Here is a 20,322-nt window from a genome sequence, read left to right as displayed (position 1 = left end):
TCACCAGTAGCCAAAGCACATTTGTTAGGGGCAGTGTCCAAGTGCACCTTGGTCACTGACAGGCCTGGGCCATTGACCATCTCTCCAGGAAACCTGTTCTGCTCTTTCACTGCCCTTCCCATACAGAAATGCTTCCTGATGTCCACTCTAAACCTCCCCTGATGTTGCTTGCAACTTTGAACTGTTCCCACATGTCCCATTGGTGGATCCAGGGAGATGAGATCAGCACCACCCCCCCAGTTCCCCTCCTCAGGAAGCTGTAGACCATGGCAAGGTCACTCCCAGCCTACTTTTCTCCAAACCAGACAGCCCCAAAGTCCCTAACTGCTCCTTTAGGTAATTTCTAAAGTAATTTAGATAATGCTTCTTGATGTTTTGTGGGTTTTTTCCAGAATCTAATGTTTGAAACTCTTCAATTTTCATTCCTCAGATAAGTGACAAAGGTGGAGGTGTACCTCTAAGAAAAATAGACAGATTGTTTAACTACATGTACTCAACAGCACCCAGGCCCAGTCTGGAGCCCTCAAGGGCTGTGCCTTTGGTAAGCAATTGCAATATGTGTTTAAATGTCCCTTTGCAATACTCTGATTTTACATTGCCCTTCACTGCAATCTGCTGGATCAGGTTTTCATTGAGGAAATATTTTATCATTAGCAAATCTTTCCAGGTAGAACAGGAGAAAATGAATTCTGTTATCATCACTTAGTCTACAGAATAGAAAATTGCTTTGCTTTGTCTTGACATTACATTCTTGGAAACAAGCATAAAAAATCTGCACAAGCACAGTGTTTTCACAGGTTAATGGGCAGGATCATTAGTGCTATATTACTGAGCAGGTGAATTACCTAATGAGCTCCTCTTTGATGTATAAATTACTCTTAATCTAAGTTTCCTATCATAAATGGATTAAAAAGCTGGGCCACACTGCTCAGCACTTGAGAAGCACCTTCTGGCAATGCATAAGCTTATACTGAAGCTTAAAGATAATTTTTGTTGAAGTTATGGACTTAAACACATCAAAAAACATACCCAATCCTGCATATGGTATGAACATATTTGGTATATTCCTATTAAATTGGAAATATCTTCTGTGATACTCCTTTCTCAGATGCATCAGGGCCATATTTCAAATAAAAAAATACTTCCCCATAGTTTCTTTTAGACAGGGAAATTATTTCAGTGTTGCATGTGTAGATTCTTTTAGCAAGCATGATTTAAAAAAATATTAAAATACTATTTCTAAATTGTTTTATTAAATTGCATATTGGCTCATTGTGATAGAAATTGTATAGCTATTGTTCCACTTGTCTGGTTTCAGTAAGTGGATTAATACAGATACTGTGTTTTGCCTCTTCTGATGTCTGTTGCTGCTGATGCAATCCTTTCTCTCTAAGCTTGTGGAGAAGTTGATTCTCTAAGAAATTTCCTTTCCCTGCTTAGGAACATTCTCATCTAGCATGTTCCTAAGTAGTTGGGTTTTTTTCTCCCCTGCTGATACTTCTGTGCTTCAAGTGCCTTCAGATGGACAATGGGGCAGGGTATGGAATCACAGGATCATTAAGAATGGAAGTGACCTCCCAGGACCGAGTCCAGCCTTTGACCAGGCACCACCATGTGAATTAAACCACAGCACCAAGTGCCATGTCCAGTTGTTTCCTAATGCTTCCAGGGATGGTGACTGACTCCAGTACCTCCCTGGCCAGCCAGTTTCAATTCTTGACAGTCCTTTCAGTAAAGAAATTCTTCCTGATGTCCTGAACATCCCTGGCACAGCTTGGGGCTGTTCCCTCTTGTCCACGTGACTATTGTGGATATAAAATATTTAACAGTAAACTGAGGGTAAAATCACTTCAGAGTGACTCAGAGGTAATAAAGTTCCTCTGAGCTTATGAGCAGAAAGTCTTTATGGTGCTGCCTTGGTCCACAGTGGGTACCCCATTGTGGCATGGCAGTGCATTGCACTGGGTCTGCCCTTTGCACTGTGGGAGGTGTGAAACCCAGTCCTGTGTCTGCACTACTTGGTACTGATCCTTCACAGCTCCTACCTCTACAGCACATGTCAGTCTCATGTTTCAAACTTCTGCTTTTTCATAGAAAATCTTCTTGAATGTGGTGAGAGGCAACAGGCCTTAATTCAAATATAAGCTTTTTTCTTTGTCACAAATGGTAGAAGCTCTCTTGATGCATAATCTGCCTTTGTTCTGTCTCACTTTTGATCAGCAATTTACCCTATCAGTCTACAAGGATTTCCTGAAACTCATTCTCAGGATAAACTTACACCTTGATTACCACTTGTATTCACTATTAAACTGTCTCTTCCTTTGTAGCTCTGATTGTAAAATGTGTTCATCTTAGGACTGACACAATTCTTTTTTCTTTTTTTCAGTGCATCTTTAGCAATGCATTGCTATATTTACTTCCTCATTTTCAAAACTGCTTACTTTGATTCTGTGGCATTTATCTTTGCTATTCTTCTATATCCCATTTTCTGGCTTTATTTTCCTTTCCCAGTCTATGCCACTGTAGTCAAACCTACAGAGGATCCCCCTCTCTTGTGAGTCTGGCAGCTTTTCCCCTGTGAGTCTGACCAATGCCTGCACAAGACTGAAAGTTGAGAAAAGCTGTTCAGCTCTATTATTTATATGTATGTGCAGAAATAAAAAAGTCATAAACTCTGAGTCTGTGCCAAATCTTGCCACTAACAAGGACTCACCAGTGGAGTTTGACATGTTATGTGTTATGGCCCAGATCCAGTTAAAAACAATTAGGCAGTGCTTTGTATGTCAGTCTGAAATAAAAATCCTTCAGCAGAAAGGTTCCACATAAATCCTCTTTGATGTCCATGCAGAAGGAGTCTCTTTAGTGACAAAGACCAAGCCACTAAAGAATTATAGTGCTGCAGAAGGCTGATAGTGTGTCATCCTTCATTTAGGTAATATTCTAAGCTAAGCTGAGGTGAAGTGTAAACAGACATATTTTTCTGTTCTAACTTTTTTCCCATTGTTATATGATCCCCTGTCTAGTTTATGAAACATACATGGAATTGGGCAGAGGAAGAGAGGTATCCTTCTCTTGATTGGGGAAAATTTTTTACTCCCTGTCATTGCAAATGTTGTTTAAATCCTGCTGAGAAACCTTGTTACCATGGCAGCATTCAGATTCTAGTGGGTTTTAGGTTCATCTCCACTGCACAGAGTACAGATTAAGCACATGGTCATGTGTAATGATAGTGGGTTTTCTTAGGGAATTTATTGGTTCTCTCTCTGACAGCATTTGTTTATAGTAGGAGAAATGTGGCTTAAATTAGTTTTAATTAAAATCTGTCCATGCTAGTAACACAGAAATGTAATAACTTGCTTTTTGTTTCATGCATACCATAACATTTAATGATAAATTTGCTCTAAGGAGTTTTCCTTTCTCAAGGCAGGTGTGCCATCACAGACTGTTCTGTCCCCTAGGTCAAGCACAGATCTATGTAGTAAACACCTCTTATTAATTCTCTTCTGCAAAATAGACCCTTTGCAAGGCCAGGATTTAACAAGGTACTCATCTGGGGTCACTTGTCTGTAATTCTTGTAGGTTACCTGGTTTGGACAGCACCCTAAAGGCAGTGCACAGAGAGCTGACAGCAGATGTGTGAAAGAGGGCTGTATGAAATAATGATGTGGGCTAGCACAGGGCATAAAGGAACAGGAGACAAACAGAACTGGCTTTTAAGGAGGGGTAGTTCTGGAGTGAGGAAAGTATAAAGTGTTTTCAGTATTGTTTGATACAGCCCTTTACTTGAGCTGGTCTTTGGGGTATGGACTGTCCACAGGTTGCCTTTTGGCTGCTGTGCTTTATAATTTCTGTAATGTATTTATTGTCCAGTCTCCAGAGGAGGAAGTCAGCTTTTAATTTTTTTTTAGTACTTTCTAAGACAGCCAAATCAATTTTTTGGAGGTTAAGAAAGAAATCTCTGAAGTTTCAAGGCCAGATGTTTGAAAGTGATGTGTCTCTAGTGGGAGATGAAATTTCTCTCTGAGAAATTTAAAACATGGTGTTGGGAAAAGTTCAGCTAAACAACTGTTTTAACTCTCTTAAGGGACACTAATAGCTATGACAAGCAGTGTGAAAAGGGCATTTCAGTGTCTCATTTTGCTCAGGAGAGCTAAGTGAGCAACTGTAAACCAATTTTATATTAAATTTAGAATTCTGTAAAAACACGGGGAAAATGGCCTAAAGATATTGTAGTAGATGACAGCAAGAGAATTTGTGGTGGACACTGTAGTACAAGTTCTTTAATGTTCACTTTTCCCTCAAGGGATTTCCTATAAAGTGATACCACATATTAGCTGTACATAATGCTTGCAAATCCTTCTTCTTAGCATTCTCTTTCTGGTATAATTTTAGGCCTTTGTTTATAAAATCCAGAGCATGTTTATCACTTTCTGTCAGGTTGCTTTTGTAGAAATATTATTGTGGAATGAATTTATTGGTTTTCTGAAAGCTTCAAGTGTTTATTTTTTCTCATAGTCCACCCCATACTACCTTGCCTTGTATATGTTTGGGGATTTTTTCCAAATGCTTGTGTGTTTGGAATAGTTCCTTTATTGCACTGGATAATCCTGAAAAGTTCAGGTGGGATTTGGGTGCATAACCACCCTCTGTGGTTCTCAGCACACAGCCAGTCATCTGAAAGTCATGTTAAGCAAAATCTTACTCCCTGGCTCCAGTGAGAGAGCATTGGAGGGTTTTCTTACAGCTTTTCTGACAAGGGAGGGTTGGAAGAGGTGCCATGTGATTGATCTTGTTGCAGGCATGGTTATGAATATTAGTTTTGTCAATTTAAAATCTAAACTTTTGACCCATCAAGTCCATTATGCTTTGAAAATTGTGTGGATGGTACTGCATGTCAGTCCTCAGGAGATCATTCAGTGCTGTGGAATCCTGATCTTCTGTTAAACAGAGAGGATAATTTGCCTTCTGTCAGTCTGTGTTTCTCTGCAGGACTCTGCTGTCTCTGTGGCACTGGGGCATCAGCAGTCACTTAATAGTGTGACCCAGAAGAAGCAGACATGAGTTGTCTGTGGCTTTCTTGTGTAGTTTTTAAGTCTGGAGACATTTGAGAGAACGATTGCAGGCTTGGGGGAGAAAAAAATCTGCTGTCAAAACTCTGATTTTTTCCAAAGAAAGAATGCAATGGTCAGCAATGGTCCTCACAGGGAGGAAGCTGTGCAGAGCATTGGTTTGCTTTGCTGGTTGCTGACAGCATGTCTGGTACCTGCCTGCCTCTGAGAAAGTGCAAATGGACAAGGGACTTCTAGCAAAGGACTCAGCCCTTTTTGTACCAAAAACTAATGCCCAGGAAAAAAGGAGTTTGCTCAAAAGGCTGAATATGGACTTAGAGTATAAGCTGAGACATAAAGGAAAGCTTCAAAAAGAATTTGATACAAATCTAATATTTAGGTATCCTCTCTTGTAAATTAATGCAGAGATCTGTTGCATTTTTTTAAACTTTTCATCATGTTTTTACCTGTGTTCTCTTGTTTTTGCAGGCTGGGTTTGGCTATGGATTGCCCATTTCCCGTCTGTACGCGAGGTACTTTCAAGGTGACCTTAAACTCTACTCAATGGAAGGCGTGGGTTCAGATGCTGTTATTTATTTGAAGGTATGAATTTCACCCTTTTTTAAACTAGTAATGCAGTGCAGGTTGTTTGTAGCAGATTCTCTTCACTCTTCAGCTTGTTTTCAAATTTCTTTTTGCTATCTTTGACACTTTTACCTAAGTCAGTTACATAAAATCCTAAACCCCAAGATTATATATAGTAATCTAGCACTAACACTTGTTAGTTTGCTTTTTTTCAGTCCCTATGTTGGATTGCTGCATTTTGTTAATCTGTCATAAGTAGTGAATCTTCCAAGAGTTGTGATAAGAGATAATTTTGGTTAATGCTTTTTGATTCTAAGTTTTGGCCACAATAGAAATGACAAGGCTATTGGCCAGCTCCTGACTAGCAAATATGTTCTATTCCATGCAGTTCTTGATGCAATAGACTGTATTGATCCTGTTGTCATTTTTTGAGACAGCCCAGGCTACTCAGGGGCTAAAGGTTGGCACTGCTTGAATTCCATCAGGGAGTTGAAAAGAACAGAGTGTATAGCTCATGTAGGTTGTTGTTGGCTTGGCACTGTCACTGTGCCCTGCTGTATATGGCAAGTGAGTTGTGAACTCCTCTGCTTCTGATGGGTTTGATCCTCTGCATGTGTGTGTGGAGGAAAACTGTCTGGCCTTTTTCAGAGGAAAAAGGTGGCCCAGGGCACTGAACTGGCTCAGCCCCCACAGGTCAGTGTGCTGGCAGAGCCCAAGTGCTCTGGGGAGGGGAAGTGTTGGAGTAGCTGTCTGCTTTATGTCAGTGACAAATCTCACTAAAATGTTTCTGACCAAAAATCTATTTCTTGCCATCTGTGTAGACATCACTCCCTGGAAAGAAGGGAAGTAATTTTCAATGCTGTTATTTTCTTTTAACTTTGACTGGGACTTTGAGTATAACTAGAGCTACTAGTCACAGCTCAAGTATTTTCAAAGTAGTGCTGTGACATGTAACAGTGGGGTAACTGTGACACTTACTGGGTGCAGAAATTTTAACTGTAGAACTCCTAGAGTATCACCTTGCTCTGTATCTCCAGTGATACCTAACCTTCCTTTTGTTTTTCCATAGGCCCTTTCAAGTGAATCATTTGAAAGACTTCCTGTTTTTAATAAGTCAGCATGGCGGCACTACAAGACCACACCCGAAGCAGATGACTGGAGCAATCCCAGCAGTGAACCAAGGGATGCTTCTAAATACAAAGCCAATCGATAATTTGCCACCTTTTGTCTCTGTTGGAGATGACCTCTGCATTCAGTATAAAGTCTCTGCTTTGTTCCAAAATCCTTCAAACCACAGTAGCTAATTACTTCCAAACAAAGACCTGATCAAGGCATTGAAAAATACTAAGAACAAAGTGATGATTGGGACTTGCAGGAGGGCACTGAGCACGTTTGGTATGTGAATCCTGTGTACTTCACCAGAATATGCTTGGTTGCTTCAGTCATGCATTGACAAAAGGGATTGCACTGTGACTGCACTTAGGAACACAATATTGTAACAAAAAGATACTATTTGAAGTGGCCAGTTCTTATTCCAATGTAAGGATTGGTAAGGTGTGCAGAACCCCTGAGTGGTGAATAGTATCTTGCACAGCAATATGGTGTAAGAGAAAAATTCTGACCTAGTTAAACGTGTGCTTCATGCAGCATTTGTATTGCACAGTGTCACCCCTAAGAGAAAATCCCTTTGAGCTCTTCAGATCTTATCTCTAGTGAGTTTATAAATGCATAGTTCTAAAAAGGGTTGTGCAGCTTTAAACTGATGCTTTCTCCAAATTCCCAAACCCATTTGTCATGTGCATACAAAAGTTGTGTTGTTATAAGATGGTAGGACTTCCACTCCTTGGTATGCAACTTAATGATTTTCTTGACACAGAAATGCATTTCTATGCATTTTTCCTTGTTTTGAGGAAAGCTCCTAAGTAGTTAGATCATCTCTTCATACAAGAAATTCTGTCAATACAGGGGCAGGGGGTAATTCAAGTTCCTATTTGCTTATCATTTTAGGGGAATTGGGGAGGGGAGAGAAATGCTGAGAGGCCAGACAGCCGTCATACAAATGAATTTGCCTTAAGAGTGTTGGTTGTTTGAAACCTGATTAGTTTAAAACTTGTAAATAGTTTGCAAAGTTATTTATACATTCAATGTCTGACTGCAGTCTGGTAATCTGAATTTGTAGTGTATATAAAGATGTTGTACACCAGCCTTTGGAACATGTTATTGGTCTAAGTACATGAAACTGGAAATACAGTAGAAATGGGAGGGACAAAATGTGGCCAGTACCTGATTTAAGTTAAAAAATATCAAAGATGAAAAAAATCCAAGTATTTTCCCCTTAAATTTATCGTAAGGGTCATTGCTGACTATTAGGAAACTGTTCTTCAGAAAGTCTTTGCCAAATGCTGTTTCTGATACTATGGCCTTTCAGAAAAACCTGTGAAATTTAGAAGCTCTGGTGATACATCAGCTGTGGCAATAAAGAAGATGAATTGTAAGCAGCTCTGATGCACCCTCAATTTCTCTTAGGTGTTTTGATATTTTTTGGAAAGATAATAGAGATTTTAGCATGGAAAAATGAAACTTGTTTACTAAAATTGTGGGGGAACTGTCCCTTTTGTCCTCCCAGTATTTATTTTTATAAAGAACTGATTTATTAGGGAAATGCTGAGAAATTCCTAGGTATTTTAAAAAAACAAAAAGAATCTTAGTTTGACTTTACAATAGTACTTTGCACTTCATAGCACATCTCATTGAAGGATTATAAAGTGCTTTGAGCAATAAACTCCATAGAGCCCCATTTCTGAGCAGTGGAAGTTCTTGCCTTGCCTGTTGCAGTGAGTTCCCAGACCTGTGTGCCAGTGCTGAGCTCCCAGGGCTCAGGTCCTGTGGGTGTTCCTCACACAGGGATGGGATCAGGCCCTGGAGCACTGGCTCCTTGTGTCCATGGGCTGCTGCCCTTGCCTCGGATCAGGGGCAGCAGGGCAGCTGCTGAAGGCTCTCCCTGTGCTCAGCTGGGCAGTGCTGCCCTCAGAGCCCCCCAGAGCCCCCTCTGCCAGGGGCAGGAAGAGGAGGGGGCTGATGGGGCCCTCCTGATCCCAAACTGGACTTGCTGGGGCCTGGCCAGAGGATCCTGGCAGGGCACAGTGAGGCTGTGACATGTGTGGCCTCCAGAGCAGCAGCTTCCCAGCACTGCAGGCACTGCTGCAGAGAAGGCAGCTGGTTATTCAAGCAATACAGCTGTGCTGAAACCAGGGCAATGGTTTGACTGAAACACTGGTTGCAAGTCACATCTACTAAAATTCAGTCATTTATCTTCTGCCCCCACCTGTAACTTCATACTGTTTTTAAAATTATTTCAAGTTGTTTATGTTTTATAGTAATTGCAGAGGAGATTTTGCTTAAAGATAGAAACCTGTGATGAAACTCGTATTTCCTCGGTTGCATGTGGTCAGTTTTTTATAGAACATTACCCAAAACATTCCAAGGAATGAGGTAGTCTTCATAAGAAAATTGAGTTTCAGCTTTTGTTAGAAATTGTATTTTGAAGTATAAATCCTGACCTGGTACTTGTTTTTGGCTGTCTCCTTATACATGATGAGGAGAGGGAACAAAGCAAAGGAAGGATGCTGACACACTGGACTTGTTTCCATGTAGGCCATGGGAGCCATGGGATGTAAACCATGGAAACTGAACAAAAGCTGAAGTTACTGTGGAGGATGTTGTGCTGTGTTGGTGATGTCATTGATCCACAAAAACATCTGGCTGCTTGCAGGAGTGCTCCAGTACCTGAAAACTGAACTCCCCTGAAATGGCACCCATTTCCAAGAACCCTGAGCTTGTACAAACACCTCAAAACAGCTGGAGCACAAGGAATTCATTTTCTTTCCATTCCCCAAGGTGTTTATGGGGGCATTACAATGAATACAAGAGAGAACTTCTCTCCAACCCTGTCCAAGCAGTCTGTGCTTTAGTGGCAATCCCAGGAGTGCCATCAGTTGTTCCCCACTCATTGTCCTTATGCCATGTTTCTACATAGGGGTTTTAGTCTGAAAGCTGTTTTAGGAAGCAGCAACAGCAGACCTTCAATTAGGAGAGGGTTTTTCAATAGCTGTGCCTGAAAAATGAGCATGGGTGGGTTTTTAATATGGCTGGTTTAATTACAGATACTGATTTTTTTTCAGTTACTTCCACCTTTGATTGGAATCTCTTATAATAACTATGTTTTAATATCTTGGGGCTGTTAATTCCAAACTTTCTGATGATACACAATTTTTATGAATTTCAGAGTTATGCCTGCTGATGTCATTGCAACCTGCTTGTCTTGACTTACAGGACACAGAAATACAAAAAAGTTTTCAGTGAAAATGTTCCTTACCTGTTGTGTTTATGATTAGCAAACTGAACAAGAGATGTTTGCTCCTTGATTCTTCCTGAGAATTTACAAACAACTTCTGTATGTCATAGTGTAACAAATAGTTTACTTTTTGTCCATTGTGCATTTTTCTGGTGTATGTGTCTTGAATGTAATTTTATTAATCCTCTGCCTAGTTTAATATTAATCGAAGTCTCTCTAAATTGTGTACATATGCTCCCTGCTCTTTAGGCTTTGTTTCAAGGCAACAAGGGGTCTTTCAGAGAAAAATTCAGAAGATACCAAAATGCTTCTTTTGCAACTCAGGTGCAGTCTTTGCCTGTGTAATTGACTATGATGACCTAGGAGAGCACAGAGAAATCTTTGTCCTGCTGCAGTCTGTGCTACCTCTTGGGCAGTGTTTAAAGCAGGTCCATTGGCACATGCTTAAAGAACATGGATATTAATTATAGTGTTCTTGGAAAACTCAGGCTACTTTTTGGCCATGCAAGGCTGCATTTACTGCTACAACTGGGTAGCATTCTTTTCTTTGTCCTCAGTAGCATTTGCTCTGAAACAGCTGTTCATTTTCTCCAAGAAGTGAGCAAGAGTGATCTTTAGTGCAACCTCCTGTTCACCTCCACCCAGACATTGTATTTAAGGTGATACCTTGACCTCATTGACATGGAAGAGGTTTCCTCCCTCCTCACCTTATTAATGGGTACCTCTAGATCCTTATGTGTGAGGTGCTGCAAAAGTGGTCAAGATTCATGGAAGTAATTCTGTAGAGAACAGCCTCAATGTTCAGTGTTAGTATTTATCTTGAGGCTAACATGCCCCTTTGGACAGTGGTCCCTCTCCTTGCTTGTTTCCAGGCTGCTGTGTTTTCTGGTAGCTCTTCCTTGCTTCGTCCTGGCATCCACACCTGCCTATGGATTCACATATGTAAATGTGTTTTTGCTGAAGTTAAGAGAATATGAGGGCACGTGACAGAACAATGTGTTACTGACTTCAGAGGTTGAGTTTGTTCACAAATGAGGAACGTAGCTATAAATTGTGCAGTGACTTCAGGGCTGAGTCTTGCAAATACTTGCACAAGTCAACAGTGTATGAAAGGAATGCCACTCAAATGAATGTTCTCAGGATCAGGACTCAGGCTGTTGATGTTAATTTAAAAAAAAATGAAGATTTGTGTAATTGAAGTGGCTTTCTAATTAAAAATAAATAAGAAAATTTAAAGTTCATGTGCTTTAATTGAAGCATTATGTTGCCTTAAAAGTCCTCAGAAATCAGCATAGTGAACTTGTTTGCTTCTTAAATCCAGAGGGGTTTTCATGTGGTACTAGAAGGATTGATGAGTGTATGATAATTGACATTGTCCTTCTGGTGTTAATTGTTTTATTGAATTTTTCCTTGGAACTGAAACTGCCAAGAGGTGTTGGACAGAGTCCTTTGAAATCCACACCCTCTGCAGGTGACATCAGGCAGAGCAGGTTCCAGGCAGTGCCCTGGCTGCTCTGGGCAGGGATTGTCCTCAGGGAGCTGCAGGCTGTGCTGACCCTGCACTGGGGGTGATGAGTTTGTCATGTGGGTGGAAGTTAAATCCCTTTGTCCCCAGGGTCAGGTACAGGACAGCTCTTCCTGGTGAGCTGCTCTGGGTTGCATCCACGAGGGAAAGTGGTCTTGTGGTGCCTTTCCTCTGAGGTGTGGCATTGTTTGAATCTACTAAACCTGGAATGGAGGGGTGAGAAGGTATTTTTTCATGAGATTACTTGGTGATATTTTAAATTTATTTTGGAATCTTATGATACTTGTCTTGTTTCTAGTCTATTACCTGTGTATTTGACTTGTGTGTACTCTTGTTTTCCTTTTTTCCTTCCGTGGTTGACAAATAAAATTACATAAAAACTACATGTTGACATTTTTAAGGGCCTGGCTTGGTTTCACACAATATGGAGCTCAGCTTGTGATTTGGCAGCCCGAGGTCAATTTCTCACGTGCCTACAGAGGAGCACCCTCAGACAGCTCACTTGGGAGCTCAAGAGGAATTTTAGCATATGAGCACCTTTTGGCTTTGGGTTTTTTTCTGCTATATAAACCTCCCAAGAGCTAATTCTCAGATTGTTCTTGACAGCCAAAATAGCTGTTGGAAACAGATATATAACACCCAAGGCTTCTACCTTGAAATTTCTTCAGCGTTCCATGACATTTTATATGCATTCATAAGTTATTCAAGAAAATGAAAAAACCCAAAGTTTGTTACCAAGCAGTTCCAGAGCAGGAAAATGCTTGGGGACCCATCTTACTTGGCTCGTTAGCTTTCTTATTAAGTAATAAATGAGGCTCCAGATGGCCAGAATTTTGCTAGAACTGAGATAATTTTCTTTCAGATTAAGAATTTATTTTAAAACTTCAGCTGAGAAGAAATCTGTGTGTTGTACTTTCTCACTGCTTACCATTTGCCATGGCAGGGTATTCACAGGAGCTGAGTAGTTAATTAAGTAGCTCAAAATTGCAAAATGTGTCAGCATGTACTGCATATTTGACAGTTGCTGCCTGTGGAAGATAAAGCAAACAGTTGCAGCAGCAGTATAATGAAGATTTATGGCTTTAGGACACAGGCATATGTGGGAGAACAATTTGTAATAAGGGATCTCTTTCTTGTTATACAATTCATGCCTTTTTTAGATGGCTGCAGACTTACTAAGTACTTTAATTTGTTGTTTTCAGTGGAAAGAAGTCTTGCAGTAGACAGTTTTTAAATGAAGTGAGACATATAAAACATGTCAGGCATGCTTGATAGGAAAAAATAAATGTTTTTAAAATGTCTGATCAGTTTATATTCATGATCTAACTCAGAGGCTGTTTTTACTTGAAGCTTTTGTACTATCTTCTCTGGAGTTACAAGGAGTGTAGTAAATAATGCCTGCTTGTGTTGTCTAAGAGCAGCAGCCTGTAGAAATGGTGCCACAGCAATCCCAAAGTCCTTTTCTGTCCTAGTGACTTGCTTAATTTTTGTATTTCTTTGGCCCAAGCTGCTCCCCTGGTGTCTCCTAGTCCAGAGGCAGTAGACACATCACTGCTTCTGCCACTGCAGCCGGAGCCAGCCCTTGAACACTGTAAAACAATTTTCCATTTTGATCTGCCACTGTGGATTCTTTTCCTGAAATAATTGATAAATGTGCAGGTACCTGCAAATACACTGATTTAAAAGATCATTTTCAGAAGAAAGCTTCAGTTCTTCCCATTTTCAAGGTCCCATGGTGACTGTTCTGGTATTGGAAATTTTCAGAGGAGTTTGATTGAAGTGCTTGTGGTTGTGGGAGCTGATGCTGCACATTGTGCCATGAGCTGCCCTGGCAGACCCAGGCCTGTGGGTGTGCATGGCTGCCCCTAAGCACCTCCCTTGCCTGATCCAGGTGGTCAATAAATTATTATTTGGTTAATAAATCTCTTTGTGTGCATGGAATGCTTGAGAGGGGGTCCTTGGGGTGGTGGAGGCCCAGCACTCGAGGCATGGTGAGGTTTGCACTGAGGTAAAGGAAGGTGGCTCTGGGTGTGCCAAGTGTGAGTCACAGCTGTGGGGGAGTTTCTCTCTGTTGTTGCATTAAAGGTTAAGTTTTCCCCCCAGGGGAACAAATCTTCCTTCTTGGATTTCAGATCTGGGTGTCCCTTCAGTGAATGGGTGTCAGTGTCAGTGTGAGGCAGCACTTGAGAACTGCCTGTATAAAACTGCTGGGGCCTGCAGGTTGTAATGGACACAGCTGCCCCTCACAAACTGCTTCACAAATAGCCATTTGTCATGGGTGAAGAGGCTGGACTTATGCTTTATTCTGCTCTTTTGAAATGCATTTTGTTTTGCTGTTGGTGCTGAAATACATAATGCATCTCAACTTTGGCTTCTTGGTAAACAGTTGGGTAAAACATGCAAGATGTCTTGGGTGGTTCTCTGTGGGTGCAATTTCATTCAGGTCAGACTGGCTGGAGTCAGTTCTGCTGATGGCATGGTACCACCACCATTCATTGCATAATGGCTGGGTTTTAATTAGCTCCTGTGTGGTTTAGCTCTACATTCTGAAGGAAAAATTTATTTGACTTCCCCAAGTGGAAGTTTAAAGGTGTCAGAATAAAGGTGTTTGACCTCATAGCATTATTTCTTTTTCCCTTTCTCTAAAAGATACAGACTGTGAGCTTGTGGGTTTTCTGACAGTTCTTCATGTTCTCTCTGTGGCTGTGGTACCAGGTTAGTGCTGTGGGGCATTTGAAGAAAAGGCTCTCTTGTGGAGGAAAAAGGAAATTAAACAAGCCACCCAAGATTTGTGATGCTGTTTGAATTATATTTAATTTGGAACCAGCTATTCTGGGGGCATTTTGTTAATTCTTACACAGGATATGGCTTTACGCAGTTTTGCTTGCATGTGAACAATATGAATATTTAAAATGTTAGGTTGGTTCTTTTCTAGAAGAAATGCACTCATTTGTGAGAGGCCTTTTAGATAACCAAGGGGGGATGAGTGGAACAAATGAAAATTTCCCCCAAGGGATAGTTTCCCATTTTGTTTTGGCCTTTGGCTTTTAATGACATACCATAGAAGTGCAAGCTCAGGACACTGGTAAAAATGAAGCTCATTAACTTTTACACTGATGATGATATAAACTATCTTAAGTATGGCCAAATAGCAGAGTAACTGGATCCCTACTGGTTCATGTGTTAGTTTTGAAATGAAAAAGCTGGAGCCCAGAATGGTGTGTAGAACATTAAAATAACATCCCCTGTTGGTAATCAGAAGTGGTCACTTGTAAAGAGCAGGTTATAATTAATCTGCTCTGACTGCATCTCTGATGCCTTTGCAGTTCACAGTCACTTTATATTATGGAAAACCAGTGTTTGTAGAGAAATATGATTATGAGATTATTAATAATGAGAATCATAGGAATACGGTAAAAAAAGATAGTATTAATCTCATTTACCGTATTCCTGTGATTCTCATAATTAATGAGATTATTAATTATGAGAATCACAGGAATACGGTAAAAAAAAATACCACAAAATGTGCTGAAGAGGGCATAATTTATTCTCTCAAAGCTATTTCTAGAATTTGAAATATGTGTGAGACTTGATGTGCACATGCAGCCTGGTTGGTGCCACCAGGGAGGATTTTCCCTTTGAGTGTTCCTGCTGTCACGTGCTTAGGCACAGGAATAATTGTTTTGAGATAATGGAACATTTTTGTCTTCATTAATCCCATTAAACATAAAAAAAATTAAATTGTGTTTTTGTGAAAGGCAAAACTGCTTCAGCTGGCTCAGAACTTCCCATTTCTTGTTGAAGCAGAGATTGATGTTGTTGAAGAGAGCCTCTAAAAGGAGATGGAGATACCAGGTGTGAAAGGACCGTTTGACCTGGCCATGAGTACCTGCTGGGGCAGGGGAGCTCAGGTGTCACATTTGAGGAACTGTGTAACACAGAACTGCTGCATTCCGCTGGTCCTGGGAAGCACCTCAGGGTCTGCTGGAGTCTCAGTCCCACATTCCCCACTTAGCACAGTGAAAGTGCCTGTCCAAAGGCTTTCAGTTATTTTTATTTCAGTCTGTCTGTCTCTTCTCCCCTCAGGAAGAGCCATGAGGCAGTGGACTTGATTTCCATTTGGTTTAGAAATGTTAATGCTGTCCTTCCTTACACCAGGAAAGGGCCTTCCCTTTGGAAAAGGGCAGAAAACACCTGTGTGTGCTTGTGGAACACAGTGTGTTGCCAGACGAAGTGAGCTCTTGTGAAAATCCAGTCAGAAGAGGAGTTTGTAAGATGGTTTGAAAGGGTCTCCATGCAAGAGGCAAAGCCCTGGCTCCATCTTCTGCCTCATTTTCAGCTCTGTTTCATGAGAAGGTCAGGGAGTTATGTGCTATCACACAGGAGACTTTCCATGATGATTTGGTGCCCTTTTACAAGGAGATTTACTGTAGCCTCAAGCCTTCCTTGCTGCTGGGCTGACAGGCCTGGTGTTGGTTCAGGGACTGCCTTGTTCCTCAGGGGTTTGCCACCAGCCAGAACAAGGCTCCCCTCTGGGCTGGGCTGCACACTGTAAGCTCACTCTCAGGGATGTTCTTACACATCTCCCAAGGGCTACCAAGGCACTGCTGGAAACAGACCCAAATCCATCTCAGGTGATATAGGGAATTTGTATTATCTGGGAGTGTTTTGGTATAGACTCTGTGCCATTAAATAGTTTATCTCCTATGCTCAATGACTTTGAAATTTGCTTATTCTGTAATTAAAAATGTCTTGGCTGGGAAGTCCTGAGCCTCCATTTGCTGTTTCAGCTGCTCCCTGCCTGAGGCAGTACTGTTGAATAAATAATCTTTAGAGCTGCTGCAGGTACTGACTTCTTACAGAAAGAACAAACAGGAAAGAGCAAAGCAGGAATATTTGTACACCAGACTGACTTGGTTCAGGGAAGAGTCAAGTCCAAAAGCCAGTGTCAGGATTTGTCCCTGTGGCTCATGTTTGCTGCTGCCATTTTCCATCTGGCACAGCCATACATCATCTTGGCACCCATGAGAGCAACTCAGTTGCTGCTGGGTATGGTTTTCAGCAGTGGAACCAGAATGGCTGCAAAAGCATTATTTCTTTCTTCCACTTTGAAGTAAGAATTAAAATATTGGCTCCTGATTCCACTGTGCTGGGGCAGGGTAAAGAAGGTATCAGTCTGCTCATGTCTAATGCTGCACCTTTCCAGCTGGGACAAGCACTTCCTCACCTTCCCCCACACTTTTCTGGCTGCAAGGTAAAGGCAAGGAGAGGTGATCCTGTTAGTGCAGAGAGCAGCAGAACAAGCAGCAGCTTTTTGGGCATGTTGGCAGAGCTGCTCTTGTGGCTTTGTGGAGGCCTAAAGCCCTGGGCTACCAAGGATAGGGATGACAGTCACTGTGCCACCACTGGGGTTTCCTCTGCAGGTTGTGTTCACCTGTCCAAAGATGCTGTAAAATGAAGGGGAGAGGCAGCTGTGTCTGTCATACACTTTATTGTTCATGTGGAGCTTGGCTGATAAATAGGACTAAATTAAAGCAATACTTGTGAAAAGGAAAACCCAACCATGACTCAGAAGTGCAAAATTGTCTTCCACGTGTCCAGACACCAAGAGGTTCTGGTTTGCAGGAGACAGCACATGAATGTACCAGCAGGGCAAAGGCTTCAGCTTAGTGATATCCTAAATGCAAACAAGACACCTGGTACAGAATATGGCTTTGTGGCTGGGTAGCCACCTGTGACCCTGACAAACATTCTGTTAAGAACAGGTCACTGCTGAGTTTTTCTCTACTTCCCATGTACAAGTCGTGGTGCTGTCTCCACTTAACCCACTGAGCAAGGGCTGCTGAACAGGAACTGCTAGGAAAGTAAAATGAACAAGAAACAACGGTAAAAGCCAAGAACAACAAATCCTTGCCCACCTCCACTGCATTTGGATATGGCTCGTCTATCAACAGCACCAGTAGAAGCAGACAGTTCCTGTGGTGGAGGAGTGGTTTGTGATGGGAAGACTTAAGACTTGCAAAGGATCAGAAAAACTAACAAGTGCATCCCAGGTATGAAATTACAGTAACAGGTTGCCTAAGGCTGAGAAAGGTCTTAATTGCATCGTCCCATCAGGCACACAGCTGGTGGCAGCTGAAATATCTGTGGCTGTCCCTTTGCACATTCCACCCTATTTCCTGCTCACCTGTTTTGGCAGCTGTGAAGGAACTAGCTTGACTCCAGAGGACAAAATGCATGAGATGTTGTACTTGGTCTTGTGGTGGTCTGGCAAAACGTTGCCAAAGTAAATGAGTTACCTCATAGTGGAGGAGGGATGAAAGCTGTAGAGAGTGAGCAGAGTGTGCGGCTAATTTGGTGCCTGGTACCAAGGTTTATAATTTACTTGCCCAGGAGAGTATCTGGAAAGGTGTCTACCTATCAACCAGGTCACCCAGGGAGGTAAGGACAGCAGCCAGGGGGTGCTGCTGCCAGCAAGCACAGCCACCTCACATGCTTGGGCATCTGGGTCCCTCCGCTTTTTCCCAAGAGAGACGTGGAACCCTCCCTCCTCCAGCATTTCCTGTGCTGCCTGTGCAGGGATCCAGCAAATGCTGACTGGTGCTGCCCCCAGCAGCCAGCGTGTCCTGGTGGGGTTGCAGTTGCAGGCAGTGGTGGCACAGGAGTGCTGCTGTGGCTGCAGCCCCTGCCCAGGCTGCCTGAGGCTGTGCCCAGCAGGCTGCCTGCGAGACAGGGACAGTGGCAGCTGTCACCTGCTGGCCTGGCACCAAAGCTGCTGCTGGGCTGGAGAGCCTCAAACGTGCCTGTGCACTGAGGCAGCTGTGCCAGGCAAGCTGGGGAGCCAAGTGGCATCAGTGGCACAGCCCCATCACAGTGCTGGGGGTTTCCTGCAGCTGTGGGGCAGAGCAGCCCCAGGGCTCAGGAATCCTGCCAGCTCCTGCAGCCACCCCAGCAGGTGTCAGCTGAGGGACTGAACGTGGAACCAGATGTCAGGCAGGACTGGCTTTGCCAGCTAGGAAGATCAGCATTGAGGGGAGAGCTTCACCTGTGTTTCTGCTTGAGGCTGTACACCTGTCATGGACAGAGAAAGAAAACAGTTGTGCCTAATCCTGTTCAAAAAGTTTCTTTGTTCTTTTTTTCATTTTTTTTCTCGTATTAATGTAGAGGAATAGCCTTGGGATCCTCTGCAGGGGCAGTGTGTCTGTGAACACATCTTGTTTAGAGTTTGATGAGAAGTTTGTACTGACTGAGTACCACAGCAGCACTGTTTGCTTGTCATTGCTGATACATAGCTGGGAGCAGCAGGTTTTCCTAGGAGGCCACGTCCAAAGGCCTTGGGATATTTTTACAGTTCATCAGTAAAAACCATCAGCATCTTGAAACTGTCTTATTTCCTACACCACCACATTCCAGCTATGGTTTCTTTTCATTTACTTTCTTGCCTTCAAAGTGCAAAGCCAGGGAGCAAACCAGAAGTGATTAGGCAGCTGTTCAGGCACTAGGAACATGGAGAGTGATCTGATAAAGCAAAAAGCCCGACTCCATACCTACACCCCACACAGAGGCTTGGTCAACAAGCAGCACTGAATATGTTAAATGGATTTCCACCAACTTGCCTGGCGATCTCTTCATTTCAGTGCATGATTTGGGCTCCGGGGAAGATGTTATTCAAAAAGAAAAAAAAAAAACCCCATCTTTATTCCCAGTTTCTCAACATATTTGCTGCAGCAATGCCATTCCTTCACGTGCCAGAAGAGCTCAAGGTCAGCAGGGTACAACTGCATCTTCTCTCTCTGCAGGCTGCAGCCAGCACTTGCCTGTGTGCTGGGTCTGGATCGGGAGCCAGCTGGGCTCCTCCTGCCAGCCCCCCTGGTGCCTGGAGCAGCAGCTGGAAAGCAGCAGGACAGGGGCAGGAACTTGCACATGGGTGTGGTTTTCTGCCAGTCCCTGGGGCTGTGCCTGGCAAGTGCTGCTGGCTGGGCCTCCAGCACCGTGAGGGAGTGGGGATGGGATAAGCTCTTCCTGAGATCTCCCTTGCAGTGCTCCAGTTCATTTTTGACATCTCCCAGAGCACGATCCCTGCTGCCAGAGGTACCCCTGGTGTTCCTCACGCTTCTCCCCATCCGGTGGTTGAGTTCATAGCTTGTTCTTCTGTCTCATGGTTAAAAAAATAGATATTTTATTTTTCATCCTCGTCTCCCTCGCTCATGCTGCTGAGGGAGGCAGAGGCAGCTTTTGGAGAAGAGGGAGGGGAGGTCTTATTGATGACCCAGGGTGGAGATGGAGAACGGGACGGCGAGCGGCCTCGCGTAGGACTGCTGTTGGGGCTCTGCCGGGGAGAAAAGGCCTGGAGCATTCGGCCGCTTCGTTCCTGGAACATCTGCTTCTGCAAAAGCAAAGTGAAAAGATGCTCTGTGAGTACTGCACAGAGGGGGAGGCTGGGGGCAGGCAGGGGCTGCACTGTGCCTCTCACCGGGGAGCGAGCAGGGAGCCGGAGCCCTGGAGCATGGCTGGTTTGCTCTGCTGTGCTCATGATAACCTGGTCCTTGCATGCAAGTTTTTACCTCAGCTGGGCCACCCCCAGTGTGGGAACACCATGTGTACTGGCCTGAGCCACGCACGGGGGACTCCCTTTGTGTTTTTTGCATGTATTGGTCATGCTCTTGTCTCCAAAGGTCACTTTTCTGCCTGAACACCCAGTATTCCAGTTCCCACAGCCTTTTCCTTCTAGAATGTTGGGAAGGGCCACCCCTCTCCTCCTGAGCTTCTTGGCTTTCCTAGCCTTTATTCCTCTGTCCCTTCTTAAGGGA

The 20,322-nt window shown here is 43.0% G+C and overlaps 2 protein-coding genes across 3 annotated transcripts in view; one reads left to right on the top strand and one right to left on the bottom strand.

Moving 5' to 3' along the window:
• PDK3 (pyruvate dehydrogenase kinase 3) overlaps positions 1–11,895 on the top strand; it is a 54,746-nt gene extending 42,851 nt beyond the window's left edge. The window contains exons 9-11 of the mRNA XM_054655062.2: positions 431–541; positions 5,538–5,651; positions 6,703–11,895. Coding sequence (XP_054511037.1) covers positions 431–541; positions 5,538–5,651; positions 6,703–6,846 — 369 coding nt within the window. The 3' untranslated portion in view covers positions 6,847–11,895. The remainder of the gene's footprint in view (positions 1–430; positions 542–5,537; positions 5,652–6,702) is intronic.
• A 5,091-nt stretch (positions 11,896–16,986) lies between these two features.
• The window catches only part of PCYT1B (phosphate cytidylyltransferase 1B, choline), a 41,143-nt gene continuing 37,807 nt past the window's right edge, over positions 16,987–20,322 (bottom strand). For both annotated transcript variants that reach the window (XM_054655067.2, XM_054655066.2), the window contains exon 8: positions 16,987–19,898. In XM_054655067.2, coding sequence (XP_054511042.1) covers positions 19,692–19,898 — 207 coding nt within the window. In that variant the 3' untranslated portion in view covers positions 16,987–19,691. The remainder of the gene's footprint in view (positions 19,899–20,322) is intronic.

The sequence above is a fragment of the Agelaius phoeniceus genome, chromosome 2 (assembly GCF_051311805.1).
Source record: "Agelaius phoeniceus isolate bAgePho1 chromosome 2, bAgePho1.hap1, whole genome shotgun sequence".
Lineage (NCBI taxonomy): Eukaryota > Metazoa > Chordata > Aves > Passeriformes > Icteridae > Agelaius > Agelaius phoeniceus.
This window is presented reverse-complemented; position numbering and strand designations above follow the sequence as displayed.